This window comes from Canis lupus, chromosome 5 (genome assembly GCF_003254725.2).
Source record: "Canis lupus dingo isolate Sandy chromosome 5, ASM325472v2, whole genome shotgun sequence".
In the NCBI taxonomy this organism is placed as follows: domain Eukaryota; kingdom Metazoa; phylum Chordata; class Mammalia; order Carnivora; family Canidae; genus Canis; species Canis lupus.
Window position 1 is genome coordinate 77,075,866 of NC_064247.1, and position 18,099 is coordinate 77,093,964.

Below are 18,099 nucleotides of genomic sequence, written 5' to 3' on the forward strand. Positions count from 1 at the left end.
ATGATGAATTCAAGACTAAGATTTATTTTCTTTCAAAAAGTCTTTTTTTCCACCCCAGTGTTGCTGTCTAAAAATTTCATGTCACTCCGGTTCCTGATTTGTTTTTGAGCGCTAATATTTTTCCATCTGGAATTTAATGATGTGTTTTCATAGGGGCCTATTTTCACCAACTATGAAGCATATTTGATGAGTCTTTTCCATAAACTCCTCTTTGTTGGTTCTGAATACATTCCTTGAATTATTTCTTGTATAATCTCCTCACCTCCATTTTAAAATCTGTTCTTTCTGGAAACACTTATTTGGATCACTTAATTTTCTAATCTTTCTCTCCTTGTTTCTAGCCTTTTCTCCTGGTGTTCTACTCTCTGAGAGCTTCTCAATTTTATTTTCCAATTCTTTTATCAAAATTTTATCTTCTGTGATTATATTTTTAACTTCTATGACCAAATTTTTTATTGCTCCTTTTAAAAAAATATCACTATTCTTGTTCATGGATGCAAATTCTTCTTTTATTTTCTTGAGATTACTAATGATCATTTTGTTTTATTTTAAGCTTTCTTCTCACTGTATTGCCTTTGTTTCCTCCAAGCTCTCAATTTTATGTTTTCTGGTTTATTGCTTCTACATTACAGGTTTTCTTGATGCCTTAGTTAAGTACTTAAGAAGCACTAAAACTATTATGTGCTCAGGTAGCAGTCAGCCAAGGGCTACCAGATACTTTAGATGCCAAGCTATCAATTTATTTCTGCTTTCCTCGTGGCTGGTGAAACTTCCCAGAGAATATTCCAATCTGCTACCCATGTGATGAGTACTGAGGGAGAAGGGGCCTTTCAGGATGAAGACTCTCTGGTACTCCTCCTAATTTCATAATGGTATCCTGCTCTCAGCAGTGCCTGAGAAGTCAGCAGTCAGTTTACTATTATTCTTTTTTAAGGTAAACTGTCTTTGTGTCTTTGGCTGACTTTAATATCTAGTCTCTGGTCTTAAATAAGTTTTACTCTAATGTGCCTAGATGTGATTTTCTTTATATTTCTCTCACTTTACGTTCATAATGCTTTTGAATCTGGCTTGACATCACAGCCATGATCTTCTGCTCCATTCTCTTCTCTCCCTTGGTACTCCAATAACTATACTCCCTGTGTGTATTTGTCTGTTTGACCAACTCTTCTACATTTTTCATCCTTTCATCACTCTTCCTATTCATTTTGGGTAGTTTCTTCTGACCTATCTCCCACTTCCACAATTCTCACTTCATCTGTATTCAAAGGATACAGTCAACAAAACTAAAAGACAACCTACAGAATGGGAGAAGATATTTGCAAATGATGTATCAGATAAAGGGCTAGTTTCCAAGATCTATAAAGAACTTATTAAACTCAACACCAAAGAAACAAACAATCCAATCATGAAATGGGCAAAAGACATGAAGAGAAATCTCACAGAGGAAGACATAGACATGGCCAACATGCACATGAGAAAATGTTCTGCATCACTTGCCATCAGGGAACTACAAATCAAAACCACAATGAGATACCACCTCACACCAGTGAGAATGGGGCAAATTAACGAGGCAGGAAACCACAAATGTTGGAGAGGATGCGGAGAAAAGGGAACCCTCTTACACTGTTGGTGGGAATGTGAACTGGTGCAGCCACTCTGGAAAACTGTGTGGAGGTTCCTCAAACAGTTAAAAATAGACCTGCCCTACGACCCAGCAATTGCACTGTTGGGGATTTACCCCAAAGATACAGATGCAATGAAATGCCGGGACACCTGCACCCTGATATTTATAGCAGCAATGGCCATAATAGCCAAACTGTGGAAGGAGCCTCGGTGCCCATCAAAAGATGAATGGATAAAGAAGATGTGGTTTATGTATACAATGGAATATTACTCAGCCATTAGAAATGACAAATACCCACCATTTGCTTCAATGTGGATGGAACTGGAGGGTATTATGCTGAGTGAAGTAAGTCAATCGGAGAAGGACAAACATTATATGTTCTCATTCATTTGGGGAATATAAATAAAAGTGAAAGGGAATATAAGGGAAGGGAGAAGAAATGGGTGGGAAATATCAGAAAGGGAGACAGAACATAAAGACTCCTGACTCTGGGAAATGAACTAGAGGTGGTAGAAGGGGAGGAGGGCGGGGGGTGGGGGTGAATGGGTGATGGGCACTGGCGGGGGCACTTGACAGGATGAGCACTGGGTGTTATTCTGTATGTTGGTTAAATTGAACACCAATAAAAAATAAATTTATTAAAAAATAAATAAAAATAAAATAAATGGGTGAATGGAAAAAAAACAATAAGCACTTAAACCCATCTAGTGAGTCCCTAATTTCAATGTATTTTTCAGGCCTTGAGTTCCATTTGTTCTTTTCTATATTTTCCATAGTTCTACCAAAATTTTAAATCTTGCCTTTTAGTTCCTTGAACATATTAAGCATATCACAGTTTTCTATTCAGTATCTTATCTCCTTGTATGCCTGGTTGTTTTTAAATTAACTGTTGGACTTTGTATATAAAAACAGCAGATACACAAAATACTTTAAAGCTTAGAATAATGGTTTCTTCCTTTGGTGAGAGTAATATACATTTGCTTCTGGAAAGATGTGGGGAGAACTAGCAATTCTAGATGTCCTTTATCCATGTAGAGATTAAAATGATTTGAAATGAGGGTCTGTACTAGTTTACTTTTGTTTCCAGGGTATAGCTTTATCAGAGTCCTAAGCAAAAGTCTAAGAGTTTTACCAAGTCCAATCTTCTCCAATTTTTATCTCTCTAGCCAGTCCTGTTTCAAATTTTTAAAAGGTTTTATTTATTTGAGAGAGAGAGAGAGAGAGTGTGTGTGTGTGTGAGAGAGAGATCATGAACAGGGGGGAAGGGCAGAGAGAGAAGCAGACTCCCCACTGGGCAGGGAGCCCAATGCAGAACTTGATCCCAGGACTGTGGGATCATGACCTGAGCCGAAGGCAGATGTTTAACCAACTCAGCTAGCCAGGTGCCCTTTGATTTCAATTTTTATCTTCATAGGCCAGTGGGTTTTCTGAATGCTCTTTTCAGTTTTTTAACCTCTGTTGCGACTACATAGGGAAAACAAGTCACAAATGCTGAGCATATATTTCTTTTTGTTTGTCATTGGCTTTGTTGCCCTTAAACTCACAATTTTTCATATTTTGTCCAGATTTTCTCCTTGTTCTTATAGGAAAGTAATTTGGCATAATACACTGAATAGTAAGGGCTTGGTCACTGATCTGCTGAGAGTTGTTAGAGGTCAAGTAATTTCCCTACCTCGTAATGTCCCCATTTGTTGGGGGGAAAAGTCTGTATAAGAATTTTAAGGCCAGGTGAGTTTGGGTGCATGAGAGGGGGAAGGTACAGGTAATTTTACATTGCTCTTAAGTAATATGTACCAACAATCTTTTCAGGTTACTAGAATGTATCTTTGAACAAAGACTGTAATGTTCTTTCTGAAAATTATTGGCTTCTCAAAACTCAGTGAAAGATGTCAGATCAAATACAAAGCTTGAAGATAATTAGTAAAAGGAAAGAGGACAGCTCCTGAGCACGTAGACATTATTGGCACAGATTCCAGGGAGCATCTACACAAATAAATGAATAAATAAGCTCCAAGGAGATAGAGAATCAGAAAACTATTGAACTTGAAATTTCTAAATAGTAACCTATTTTCCAATAAACTTCTTTTCTTTTATGTGGAAGAACATATATACCTTCATTCAAACAAATATTTTCTATTTTACAGGATGGCTTCACTGTCAAAAATTTAGAGAAACAAGTGAAGAGTGGGGGGAAAAGGCAGCATTAGAGCTCCCATTTCAAAGAGCTCTGTACTATATGGATCAGTTAGTTTGAAACTTTAAGGCCTCTCCGTACCTTATTTATTTTTCTTTCTTATCTAAGAAAAAATTATAAAAGGTCTTAAGATATATATCATAAAGATTTAACTCTTTCCATAAGTCATTTCACCTAGATATTTTTGTCTGATAACATTAATCATCAAAGCTAGCATTTATTGAATGCCAAATGCTTATTTTTCACAAGGCACTTCCTAGATATATTCTCATGGTTAATCTCCTAGATGCCATTATTACTTCCATTTAAAGGGAAGGAATCAGTCTTAGAAAGGCTAAATAACTTTCCCCGAGTTAGTGCATGTAGAGTTAGGACTTCATTCCAGACCTGCCTGACTACAACACCCTTACTCTTGATAGTGTGAAATGCTACTGCAACACTCATATACTAAACAACTCTACGTTGAGTGACTACCATGTTAGGCAACTGTGTATGACACATGACTATGCCTTCCCTCAGATAATGTTGCCCTTTCCTCTGAGACACATCCCAACTTAATGTCCTAACATCCCAGAGAGGGATTTTTTTTCTCAAAATTATGAATCTGAATGCTGCATAAATAATTTAATGATAAATGACACTAAAAGAGACAAATCACAAGTGCCATCCTACAGAGAGCTCTACCATGTCATATATGCCCCTCTAGTCTCTGTCTTTTTGCTTGTGACAGGGAAGAGGAAATGGGACTAAGAAAGAGTATGTTTAGGACACCTGGGTGGCTCAGCAGTTGAGCATCTGCCTATGGCTCAGGGCGTGATTCTGGAGTCCTGGGATCGAGTCCCACATCAGGCTCCCTGTGGGAAGCCTGCTTCTCCCTCTGCCTGTGTCTCTGCCTCTCTCTCTCTCTCTCTCTGTCTCTCATAAATAAATTAAAAAATAAATAAATAAATATTTTTTAGAAAAGGAAGAGTATGATTTTCTTCCTGAAAAACATCATATAATCTTGACATATGTGTGTTGGGGATTTCATACCATTAATAAACCTTTACGCCATACTACTGATTGCATCTCTTCCTGTCTTTGTTCATTATATAAAAGTGTTTATTTCATTTCATACTAGCTTATTATTGAATATGATTGTATTCTCTCAGTACACAATCAGAATAAATCCTTTAGTTGATAATGACAATGATAGTCAACCCTTAAAAGTGATGTGAATTGGTATCTTAGTCAGTTAAGGCTGTTGTAACAGAATACCATAGACTGGGTGGTTTATAAACAACGGAAATGTATTTCTCTTGGTTCTGAAGAGTGGAAGTCTGAGATCAGAGTGTCAATATGGTCAAATTCTGGTGAAAGCCCTCCTCCAGGTTGCAGACAGCTCTTTTACTCATTGTGTCCTCACATGATGGAAAAAAGTGACAGCTCGCTGGGGTCTCTTTTATGAGGGTGCCAATCTCATTCATGAGGATGCTATCTTCATGACCTAATTACTTCCCAAACCTTTCACCTACTTGTATCATCATATTTGGGGTTATGGTTTCAACATATGAATTCTGGAGGGACATAAATGTTTAGTCCATAACAGTTGAGTAGATGATGATGATGGTGATATATTTTTATGGAGGAGGGGGCAGTCCCAGTGGCCCAGTGGTTTAGCGCCACCATCAGCCCAGAGAATGATCCTGGAGACCCAGGATTGAGTCCCATGTCAGGCTCCCTGCACAGAGCCTGCTTCTCCCTCTACTTGTGTCTCTGCCTCTCTCTCTCTCTCTCTCTCTCTCTCTGTCTCTCATGAATAAATAAATTAAATCTTTAAAAACATTTTTATGGAGGAGGGAAGGTGGAATTTGGGGAAAAAAACTTACATCTGATCCATATAAAGAAAGTTTACCTTAATCTCCCTCTGTGGTGACAAGTATTAACCGTATGCCTGAATAATAATTAATTAGAAAAAACAATTTGCTAAAGCTAATTAAAAGCTGGGACTGGCAGAATGAAGATGGAAAGTCTTACAAAGCATGTAAGAAACTCATATATTTTTCTTTTATTTTCTAGATAGCCCTTTAATGGCTATTAAGGGAGAACAAGGGAACAAAACCTCCTCCTTTCATTTTGGCTTTAGCTTACATTCAAACTAATCATATTAAATCAGTAGAGCTGTTGTTCTAAATTCAGGGATGGTGCTGACCCATCATTATATTGAATTGATATAACATTGAATTGATAGCTTTCCTTTTTTTCAGTGTGGTTTATAATCAGTACAAACTGCTGGAACCTACCTTCTGAGTTTTCACACTTAGCTTTGCCAAAGTAAAAGAGTGAGAGTCAGGGTAAGACGCCCACAGCTCTCTGTCAAGCACAATCCTTTCTTCTGTAAGTCTCTTGATATTATTGTCATTGATAACCTCTAGTCATTAAATATGTTCCTTGGAATGTCTCTCAGGAAAAGCACGAATGGCTAACACATGACACATTTATGTATTAAAGAAAGATGCCCACCATGATAAACTAGAATGTTATTCTCTCATTTACCTATTCTTGTGAATTTGTCTTCTAGATTTTTCATACTAAGGCAAAGATATAAAAACTTTGCTCCCTTATGCCAAATGAAGACACAATTCATCACCTTTTGTAAAGACTCACTGATAGCATATGAAGCAATATAAAAATTAGTTAAGAAGACTGACTATAAATCAATGAGTTCAAGCTTTAAAACATGTCCTTCACTCTAACACACAGGAAAAAAGAGACACAATTTTGAAACAAGGAAGAACCAGTCATAGTTATACTAAAAAACAAGATTAACACTGTATGGACCAGAAGAGGAACAGAAGCAATAAGAGGGTCCTGAAGCCACAGATCTCCTGGGCTCTAGGCCTTAAAATCAGTAAAGAGAACTTGAGGGGGAAAAAATGAAAACCAAAAAGGTTCTGCAGGAAGTAAGGGATAAGGGCCAGGGTTCCCAGCCAAGAGAGCTTCCCGGGATTGAAAGAAGTCAAAAATACTGTGATGTTCCCAAGGTAATAATCTACACACACTTGTGCCAGTGTGGTGGTGAAGTACAGACTGTCATGTAGAAATGCCCATATCAAACCACTGTCAAGTATAATGACTTAGTCTGTGATTTTTTTCAATATCTTCATGGGAAAATAAAAAGCTCAATACTTGATTCTGGGCTTGTGATAGTTGTTCAGGGCAACAGCAAATGAAGAAAATATTAGACAGGGAAGCAAGACTATTGAGAATGAGAAAAAAATATACCTCATGCCAGATTAATCTATCTTTTAAAATTTCAAATGCTAAGAAGGGCAGCTACAAACAATCAGCTAATGAATTTATTCCCAAGCAATCTATAGACCTAAGAGAAATTGATTAGAAAATGTTTCTTAGATCCTCAAAGAGGCAGGGTAGGATAATATATGTAAAACAAAAATTATGAAACAAAACCAGATATGAATCAAGAATAGTGGCTATAAGTAATCAATTACAAATCTTGGAATTGAAAAATATAGTCACTGAAATTAAACTAAAAAATTAAATACACGAGATAAACTTTAAATTTGCCAAAATCAATGCCAGAATTTATAAACTGGAGCATACCACTGAGGAGGCAGCACAGAGAGATGAAGAGATGAAAAATATGGATGAGAAATAAAAATAGATATGTAGAACTCTGGAACGTGTGTGTGTGCATGTGTGTGTATATTTTTCTCAAAGTAAGAAATACAAGTACTGGCAAAGAAGAAACATTTGAGGATATAATGGCAAAAACTTTCCAGTATTTAAAAGGGTCAAATCTTCTGATGCATTTAAAGAGAAATCTACAAAAATCAAGAATAAAAATACAGTCTTAAAAGCACCTTGTGAGAAAAAGAAATTATAAAGGAGCAATAATCTGACTAACAATGGAATTTTATCAGCAATGATTGATGCCAGAGATCAAGCTTCAAAGGAAAAAAAAACCTGTCAAACAGAATTTCATACTTAGCTAAACTATCATGCAAGAGTGAAGGTGAAATCAAGATATAGACAAATATACATAAACTATGAGATCTCTATCTAGAACAGAATTCTGAAGTATATAATTTAGCAAGAAGAAATAGAAACCAAGAAGGAAGCAGAGAGATAAAAAAATAAAGAAGAATAAAGAAATATCAGCAAATGATTTTGGTAACTAATGAGTAGTTAATTACTGACTGACAAAAATCAACAACTTTGTGGCAAAGAAGAGAAGATCCAACATTCTACACACTAATCAAAAAATTATGAAGTGGGGAAAGGCCAAGGGATAAAAAATGTGTGATGGAGTCCTTGTCTTACTCTTGAGGAGGACCAAGATTCTTTCATTATTGTTAGAGAAAAATTATTTATTTCTTAACAATGTAAATAGAGCTACTTAATAAAATAAAATCAATAGCTTTCAAATGAGTATAGAAAAAAATGCCTGAGAGGTAATAGCGGCTGGAGTAGGACTTGGAGAAAATTGATCAATCAATACAAAGCAGAAAAAGAAATAGAGAATGAAAAAAAAAAAAAAACCAGCACAGTATATGGGAAATGATAGGACAGAAGTGAGCTCATCTACATCAATAATCATAAAACGTTTTAAGAGGTCTTGATATGGTAGTTGAATAATGAGCCTTCAAAGATGTCCATGGTCGGGCAGCCCCGGTGGCACAGTGGTTTAGCGCCGCGTGCAGCCTGGGGTGTGATCCTGGAGACCCGGATTGAGTCCCATGTCAGACTCCCTGCATGGAGCCTGCTTCTCCCTCTGCCTGTGACTCTGCCTCTTTCTCTCTCTCTCTCTCTCTCTGAATAAATAAATAATAAAATCTTTTTTTTAAAGATGTCCATAGTCTAATCCCTGGCATCTGTGAACATGTTGCTTGACATGTCAAAGGGGACTTTCAGATTTGACTAAAGATTTTGAAATGAACAGATTATCCTGAGGTACTGGGATAGTGCTAATATAGTAACAGAAGTCCTTACATTAAAGAGGCAAGAGGGTCACAGTCAGAGATATAAGGATGGAAGCAGAAGTCAGGGAGTAGGGAAGATGGTATACTGTTGGCTTTGAAGACAGAGGAAGGGCCCACAAGCCAAGGAATGTAGGTGGCCTTCAAAAGCTATAAAAAGCAAGGAATTATATTCTTCTTCAGAGTTGCAAAAATTATATAGCCTTACAGACACATTTTAGACTAATGTCCTCCAGAACTATAAGATAATAAATTTGTTACAACAGCAATAGGAAACTAATATACTTGAAAATTAAAAGACAGAGTCTATCATTAGATTTTTAAAAATCCAGTCACCTGCGACTTAAAAGAGATTTTAAGTTGACACACAAAACAAATTAACACACACATAAATCTGAAAATAAAGGAATGAAAAGACATACCAAGCAAATGATAACTAAAAGGAAGCTGATGTAGCAATATTACTATCAAAACAGAATTTAAATTAGAAAGCATATACAGGGATTAAAAAACACAGTATATTATTAAAAAAAGGAATAATATACCAAGGATAAATGTAAGTTATGAATTTATATGCACCTATTAATATAGCTTTGAAATACATGAATAAAAAATGGACATAATTACAGGGAGAAATACAAAAATGGATTATTTTGATAAAATTCTATCAGAAAGTGTTATACAAATAATTAGTAAGGCTGTAAAAGATTTAAACAATATATAATCAATAAGCTTGATCTAGCACAAACACATAGACAGATAATCTGTCACACTCAATCACTAGAGAGTCTATATTCTTTTTTAAGATTGTGTGAAATATTTATAAAAACCAACTGTAGGGCAGCCCGGGTGGCTCAGCGATTTAGTGCTGCCTTCAGCCCAGGGTGTGATCCTGGAGATCCGAGATTGAGTCCCACGTCAGGCTCCCTGCATGGAGCCTGCTTCTCCCTCTGCCTGTGTCTCTGCCTCTGTGTGTGTGTGTGTCTCTCATAAATAAATAAACAAATAAAATCTTAAAAAAAAAAAACAACTGCAATTATGTCTCCCAAAACACAAATTCAAAAACTACATGTCATGCAAACCATGTGTTTCAACTTCATTATAGTTAAAAGTTATCTATTAAAACTCCATAAAAAAGGGAAATGTAAAGAATTAAAAATATATACCCATATATAACTCACATATTAAAAAGGAAATCACAGTAAAGTTTACCAAATATTTATTTTTAAAAAGTATTACAAATAAAAATGACTGTTATGGGGGGGATCCCTGGGTGGCTCAGCGGTTTAGCGCCTGCCTTTGGCCCAGGGAGCAATCCTGGAGTCCTGGGATCGAGTCCCGCATGGGGCTCCCAGCGTGTAGCCTGCTTCTCCTTCCTCCTGTGTCTCTGCCTCTCTCTCTCTCTCTGTCTAAATAAATAAATAAATAAATAAATAAATAAATAAATCTTTAAAAAAATGACTGTTATGGAGCTAAAATGTTGCATAACAAGAATATTTGTAAGCTTTAAATGCATGATTAAACTAAGATGTAAAATATTGCTTAAAAAAATTAAAAAATATTGCTTAAAAATATTGCTAAACATTCCAATTAAGGTTTCTTGAAAAAGAACAAAATAATTGTAAAGAATGTAGGAAAAAATGATAAAACTAAGAGTAGAAATTAGTATATGAATATTTTAAAATCATATGAAAATATTTGGATTGATTTTGTGCCAATACATTTGCACTTGGATAAAATGAAAAATTTCTAGAAAAAATTAAATCTAAATAATCTTTATAGAAAATGAATCGAAAAAAAAATGAATCGTTAGGGGTGTCTGAGTGGCTCAGTCAGTTAAGTGCCTGTCTTTGGCTAAGGTCATAATTCCAGGGTCTTGGGATCAAGCCCCACAACTTTGTGGTCAACTCATCTTCAACAAAGCAGAAAATAATATCCACTGCCAAAAAAACAGTCTCTTCAATAAATGGTGCTGGGAAAATTGGACAGCCACTTGCAGAAGAATGAAACTGGAGCATTCTCTTATACCATACACAATAGTAAACTCAAAATGGTTGAAAGATCTAAATGTGAGACAAGAATCCATCACAATCCTAGAGGAGAACACAGGCAACAACCTTTTTGAACTTGTCCACAGCAACTTCTTGCAAGACACATCTATAAAGGCAAGGGAAACAAAAGCAAAAACAAACTATTGGGACTTCATCAAGATAAAAAGCTTCTGCACAGCAAAGGAAACAGTCAACAAAACTAAAAGACACCTTACAGAATGGGAGAAGATATTTGCAAATGACATGTCAGATAAAGGGATAATATCCAAGATCTATAAAGAACTTATCAAACTCAACACCCAAGAAACAAACAATCCAGTCATGAAATGGGCAGAAGACATGAACAGACATTTCTCCAAAGAAGACCTACACATAGTCAACAAGTACATGATAATAATGCTCCACATCACTTGCCATCAGGGAAATACAAATCAAAACCACAATGAGATACCACTTTGCACCAGAGAGAATGGCTAAAATTAACAAGACAGGAAACAACAAATGTTGGTGAAGATGTGGAGAAAGGGGAACCCTGGGACTCCTGGGTGGGTCAGCAGTTGAGTGTCTGTCTTTGGCTCAGGGCATGATCCCGGGGTACTAGGATCGAGTCCCGCATCAGGCTCCCAGTGAGGAGCCTGCTTCTCCCTCTGTCTATGTCTCTGTCTCTGTCTCTCATGAATAAATAAAGAAAATCTTAAAAAAAAGAAGAAAGAAAGAAAGAAAGAAAGAAGAAAGAAAGAAAGAAAGAAAGAAAGAAGAAGAAAGAAAGAAAGAAAGAAAGAAAGAAAGAAAGAAAGAAAGAAAGAAAGAAAGAAAGAAAGAAAGAAAGAAAGAAGAAAGAAAGAAAGAAAGAAAGAAAGAAAGAAAGAAAGAAAGAGGAACCCTCTTGCACTGTTGGTGGGAATGCAAGCTGGTTCAGCCACTCTGGAAAACAATGTGGAGGTTCCTCAAGAAGTTGAAAATAGAGCTACCCTATGACCCAGCAATGGCACTACTCGGTATATACCCCAAAGATACAAACGTAGTGAAATGACAGGACACCTGCACCTCAATGTTCATAGCAGCAATGTCTACAATAGCCAAACTGTAGAAGGAGCCATGATGTCCTTTGACAGTTGAATGGATAAAAAAGATGTGGTATACATATTCAATGGACTATTACTCAGCCATCAGATAGGATGATTATTTACTATTTACTTCAACGTGGATGGAACCGGAGGATATTATGCTGAGTGAAATAAGTCAATTGGAGAAAGACAATCATCATATGGTTTCAATCATATGTGGAATGTAAGAAATAGTGAAAGGGACCATAAAGAAAAGGAGGGAAACTGAGTGGGGAAAAATTTGAGAGGAAGACAAACCATGAGAGACTCCTAATTCTGGGAAACAAACAAAGTGTTTGCAGAAGGGGAGGAGGGTGGGGGTTTGGGTGACTAGGTGACAGGCATTAAGGAGGGCACTTGATAGGATGAGCACTGGGTGTTATACTATATGTTGGCAAATTGAATTTAAATAAAATATTTTAAAAATGCTTTAGTGCCAGCTGAGTCCCAAGATGTCACTGACCTCTGGAAGCAACTTCTCAAGCTAATGGTTTCCCTAGGTCGAATGGATTCTAGATGTTTCCAAACACGTGCTGGGCAAAGCACTTTCTCTGCCTAGTGAGGGAAGACATCTATCTTCCAGCCTGGTGCTGAGGTCCTAGGGTCCAGAGGACTACTGTATTCTTGCCTTATTTCTGCTGTCACCCAGAGAGAAGGCAGGAGTGCTGTGTGTACAAGCAGAGCCCACACACTCTTGCCAAAATGGCTTTTCTCAGCTCTGCTCTTACATTTTGATATTTTTAACCCTCCAAACTGAAGGTGACTTACTCTAGTGTTTTGAGTCCTTCAGTTTAAATCCAAATAAATCAGGCACAGGGAACCTTTAGGGGAGGCAGGTATTTCAGGCATTCCAAAGCAAAGAACTTACTACTCTAGGTCACAGAACACCTTGCTTTTACTAATAAAAAAAAAAAAAAATTTTTTTTTTTTTTATACTCGGGACATGTTAAGCTTTGCTGAAACAAACAAACAAAAATTATCTTCACTGTTTCTTCACTCTGTATTATACTAAGAAGATTCAGGGTTTTTAACTATTTTTTTTTTTGTACAGCATTTATTTCTGAGAAATTCAAAATCACTCTAAGTGTCATGTATCTTCCCAACAGCACGGTGAAGGTGGGCTTCCAGCTTCCCATCTCCTGGCCCTCCAGCTGATAACAAACACACATCTCTAGCCAAGTAAGGGAGAATCTAATCACAGTGGTTGCTGTGATGTGCAGGCCACGCACAAGGTTGAGTGTGACACACGGCTGACAATGGGCGCTGCATCTGGGAAAGTTGACATTTATGGACAGCCAAAAGAGGAGAGAGGATGAACCCTCCTGTCAAGGCACCCAGCAGGAAAAGAGAACTTCCATATATGAATTCTTAGTAATCATAGAAGAAGCAAAGAACATGCCGTTGCCCTGCTTATTTCTGAGTGAGAAATTAAATGCCACAAATATGTGACCATCGCTAACCTGGGTATTGAGCTCTAGGCTCAGTTAGGGGAAAAAAAAGCAACTATTATTTGAAACTTTTTCCTAATGTCTGGTAATTTCTGTGAGAATGAGTTGGCAGGTTCAGCACTGTACATCAACTTGAAATTTAGTAAATGGTATTTCTATTTCATCCCACTGTAGTTAATTTCCAAGTTAGTGTCATTCAATTCCTATAATATTAACATATATAGCATTTATTTACCAGGATATGGATCAAAAATCCAGCTGAAATATGAAAGGAGTTTACTTTTCATCCATGAGAATTACAGTTGAAACCACTTTTATGCTGGAAGGACAATCAACTCAACAAACATCAGTTTTTCAAGAGAGGATTTGCGGGGAAAAAAACTATATACAATGGATTGCTTATATCACCCATTTGGCTGTTTGGAACTGGAGCTTGCAGATTTAAGATGATACTAAAGAATCAAAAGATGGCATCATGAAACCTTTGTGGAAAAGAAAAAGTCCCATTTTAATAACCAGCTAGGTCACTCAATATATAAACTATATTAGTCAAAATCAATAGATCCTTGGTGTTGCTTTCTGGTTTTTAACATGTATCAAAAAGGTGTCATAAAAAGTGAAATCTAGAGCTATCTGAGAATGAACCAGCTGGCAGTTACTATCTTGGTACTTAAGTGTTCCTGTGGTTTCTGCCAATCTCCTCCTCTGTAATTCACTAGGACTCTCCAGGGCCACCTCTCATCATCCTCAACAACTTGGCTGCCTCTCTGCCTCCTCCACTGTGAACTCTGCACACACAAAACTGGACCAGAAGCAATACTTCCTAGGCAATCCCCCTTGCTTTCCACCAAACACATCAACTAACTCATTGAATAAAGACTAGCCAAGGGGTCTTTTCTGTAGGATTTTTAAAAATTTTTTAATTTATTTATGATAGTCACAGAGAGAGAGAGAGAGAGAGGCAGAGACACAGGCAGAGGGAGAAGCAGGCTCCATGCACCGGGAGCCTGACGTGGGATTCAATCCCGGGTCTCCAGGATCGCGCCCTGGGCCAAAGGCAGGCGCCAAACCGCTGCGCCACCCAGAGATCCTTCTGTAGGATTTTTCTTTAAATATTATCAAACATTATTCTCCACATGAGATCCACAAGGTGCTGGGTTAAGGGTGGGGTAGTGTCTGAGCCTCATGCTAAACAGAGCCATGACTGTACTGGAAATGGCCGCCTTTATAAAAACTAATAATAAATGATAATAAAAAGGAATAATAGTAGTGATAAATGAAAGCTAACTGGGACCAATGACTCCAAGGAGCTGCCACAGGTCAGTGGAAAACCATGATCCTGTTCCTTCTAATTAGTGACTTTTAGAGAATTAATAATTGATTTTTCAGAAATATCTGACAAATGCTGAAACCAAATGTTAGTGTTCAAATATCAATAATTGGGGATAGGAGGAGGACTATACTATTGAAAATTTTATATTTAAACTTAGAAACCTTTTTCTAAAATCAAAAATATTTTCAATTGTGGGATGTAAAATTTCTAATTTCTGTAAAAATTGGTATTATCTCTGCTAAAAAATTAGCTTATAGAAGACTAGCAGAGAGTGAAATAAGTCAATTGGAGAAGGACAAACATTATATGGTCTCATTCATTTGGGGAATATAAAAAATAGTGAAAGGGAATAAAGGGGAAAGGAGAAAAAATGAGTGGGAAATATCAGAAAGGGAGACAGAACATGAAAGACTCCTAACTCTGGGAAATGAACTAGGGGTGGTGGAAGGGGAGGTGGGTGGGGGGTGGGGGTGACTGGGTGACGGGCACTGAGGTGGGCACTTGACGGGATGAGCACTGGGTGTTATTCTATATGTTGGCAAATTGAACACCAATAAAAAATAAATTTATAATAAAAAAAGAAGACTAGCAGATCTAAATATCATTATAAAATACATAGATATAAGACAGACTCATTTCTAGAATTATTATATATCTATTTTTGTATCAATCTTTGTTTTGCTGTTTAATTTCTACTTTTGGCAAATACTATCTTGCTGTATTTCATACATCTCCTAAAAAACTACATTAAAATATTGCTAAAAGGATGATAGAATAAAACTAGAATAAGCATACCAACATATTTGTGGCCAAAAGGGTTCAAATTAAATATAAAAAGGCATTTTCAGTTACAGAGACATTTAAAAGGTATTTTCTGGAGGTGGGGGGCTGGGCTTAGGTATACTTCAGTAAGAAGATCTTTGAAGCATCTTCTCAAAATTATATTTGCTTGTTTACCAAACTATATGCTTATTGTGTTGCTTAGTCAACAGAAGGATTATAATAAAGGGGAACTAGGGATGAGAATGGCATAGTTTAATGTAGTCAAATCATATAAATCTCTACTTTTGGGGATCATTCTCAAAGGCATTTTGTGAAAACAGGACCACTGCCTATAAGGTATAGGCAAAGCAGTATTTTCATCACATGACGGTCCTGCCATCTACTCACCATGCGTGCCTGAAACAATGCAGGGATGAAGGACTGGTTAGATAGGTTGAGAATCCTTGAGGAGTCCTTTAGGACATAGATATTGCCAAAATCAACTTGAGTGGGATGTACATAGATAACTGGGCCTTCTCCAATGCTCCTTAGGTGACATACCTGTGTTCCATGCAAGAGAAAGAAGAGAAGAATAGCTGAAAATGGCAGGGCTTGAAACAAGCTTCTGGCCATCCCTTTTACAAAGAGAAGGGGCATTAAAGCATGCTTATGAGAACTGTCATTCCTTCTCTCTGTCCTCTGGTCAGAGGGATACAGAGACGGCCCGTGAATCCAGCCTGGAATTCCTCCTCAAAAGGGATGATTGGCTTCCCTGTTCAACCCGACCCGTACATTGTGAGGAAACCAGAATACTGGTCCTCTGCATGCCACCGAGCACTCCAGCCTCAAAAACCCTCAGTGTGGGGGTAAGGACAGGCACTTCCAAGTCAGAAGTGGCTGGATTGAGTCCCCACCCTGTTTCTTTACTAGGAACACAATGGTGCTGTCCACTATGCAGGTTGGGGACTGAAATCCACCTTGTTCTGCTTCCCAGCCCTGTGCCTCCATGTAGGCATTGCATCTGCCTGAGGCAGGGGGCCCTTCAGCAAGTGACCTTCTCATGGGTAGCATCTGTGCAGGGCAGATACCTGGACTGGTGGCACCTTTTGAGTTGGCTTGCCTTTGTGATGCTGCTTTCTAAGTCAGGTGGCTTATCTATGGCACCATACATGGAAGAGATAAAAGCAAAACCCTGGTTTATTCTACTCTCTAAGTATTCAGAACCACTTCAAACAAATACATGCCCACATCACTCAGCTCCCAAGTAAACCAAATGTCTAGGGACTCATAGCCTGTTGGGCAACTTCCTTCAAGATTCAAGATTCATCCTTTGATTCAGCTCAGGCAGTGGATAGCTTTCCACGTCTCCCTCTTCCCACACTTGGAGAGAGGCTACTTCCCCTCACAGCTTTAGTAGGTTAATTTGGGTTATGATTCCAGTCAAAGTATTGGGAAAGATCCAGTGAGAAGTCACTGAAATCACTCTCAGAGCCCATATGCAGCAAGTGAGTGATACTCAGATTTGCACCAAACAACTGAAGAGGATGTTACACACACAGATATGCTCTCCCTCAGAGGTTCTAGAAGGGGGACTGGCCCCCTCTGTCTGTGCATGTATGAGAAACTCCTAATAGGAGTTTAAGAACAGATGCTATTGATAAAGTAGATGTGGTGCATATATGCAATGGGATATTACTCAGCCATCAAAAAGAATGAAATGTTGCCATTTGCGACAATGTGGATGGATCTAGAGAGTATAATACTAAGTGAAATAAGTCAGAGAAAGACAAATACCATATGATCTCATGCATATATGGAAGAGACTCTACTATATAGAAAAAATGGATGGTTACCAAAGGGGAGGTGGTTGGGAGGATGGGGGAAATAGGTGATGGGGATCCAGAGTACACTTACCTTGCTAAGTACTGAGTAATATATAGACTTGTTGAATAACTATATTGTACACTGGAAATTAACATAACACTGTTAGCTATGCTGGAATTAAGTTTTTCTAAAATTTAAAAATAAGATTTAAATGTAAAAAATTTACAAATTAAAAATGTTTTAAATTAAAAAGGACAGATGTTATAAAACACCACTACTTTTAGATGGATCTGAAGATAGATTCCTTTGGTAACACAGCACTAGTATTCTACTATCGCAGAGTGAAAATGTAAAACCAGAAAATATGCAAATATGGAGTATGCAAGGAGTACAGCAATTTTAACTATAATTCAGAAAATTGGCTCTCACCATAGGGGGGTCTGGACTCCCAAAGATCGAGATGTAAACTATGGATCTATATTCCCCAGTGACCTGGGTCTCCAGGGCCAGAGGTATGTGAGCGGTGCTGCGGGGAGGGATGACTCCACAGGGCATAGGACAGGTGAGTAACACAGCAGGCGAGTCTTCATGCACCTGGTGGGAGAGACAAGCCGGATGGATAAGCAAACCCCTGGCAGGGTATGGATTAAACATCATATTCGATTATTTGGAAGCAAGTGTCATCCCGAGTCCATGGAGATTCTTTAAGAGTGTATCACCATTCAGGCAAGTAAAGGGGGATCAGCACCTCATCTCTGCTAAGGGGAAGTGGGTGTGC

The 18,099-nt window shown here is 37.7% G+C and overlaps 1 protein-coding gene across 4 annotated transcripts in view; it reads right to left on the reverse strand.

Moving 5' to 3' along the window:
* The window catches only part of HYDIN (HYDIN axonemal central pair apparatus protein), a 383,279-nt gene that overhangs the window by 180,719 nt on the left and 184,461 nt on the right, over positions 1 to 18,099 (reverse strand). For all 4 annotated transcript variants that reach the window (XM_049110700.1, XM_049110701.1, XM_049110698.1 and 1 more), the window contains 2 exons: positions 17,751 to 17,915; positions 15,906 to 16,058 (listed from right to left, as the gene is read on the reverse strand). In XM_049110700.1, the coding sequence (XP_048966657.1) occupies positions 15,906 to 16,058; positions 17,751 to 17,915 (318 nt within the window). The remainder of the gene's footprint in view (positions 1 to 15,905; positions 16,059 to 17,750; positions 17,916 to 18,099) is intronic.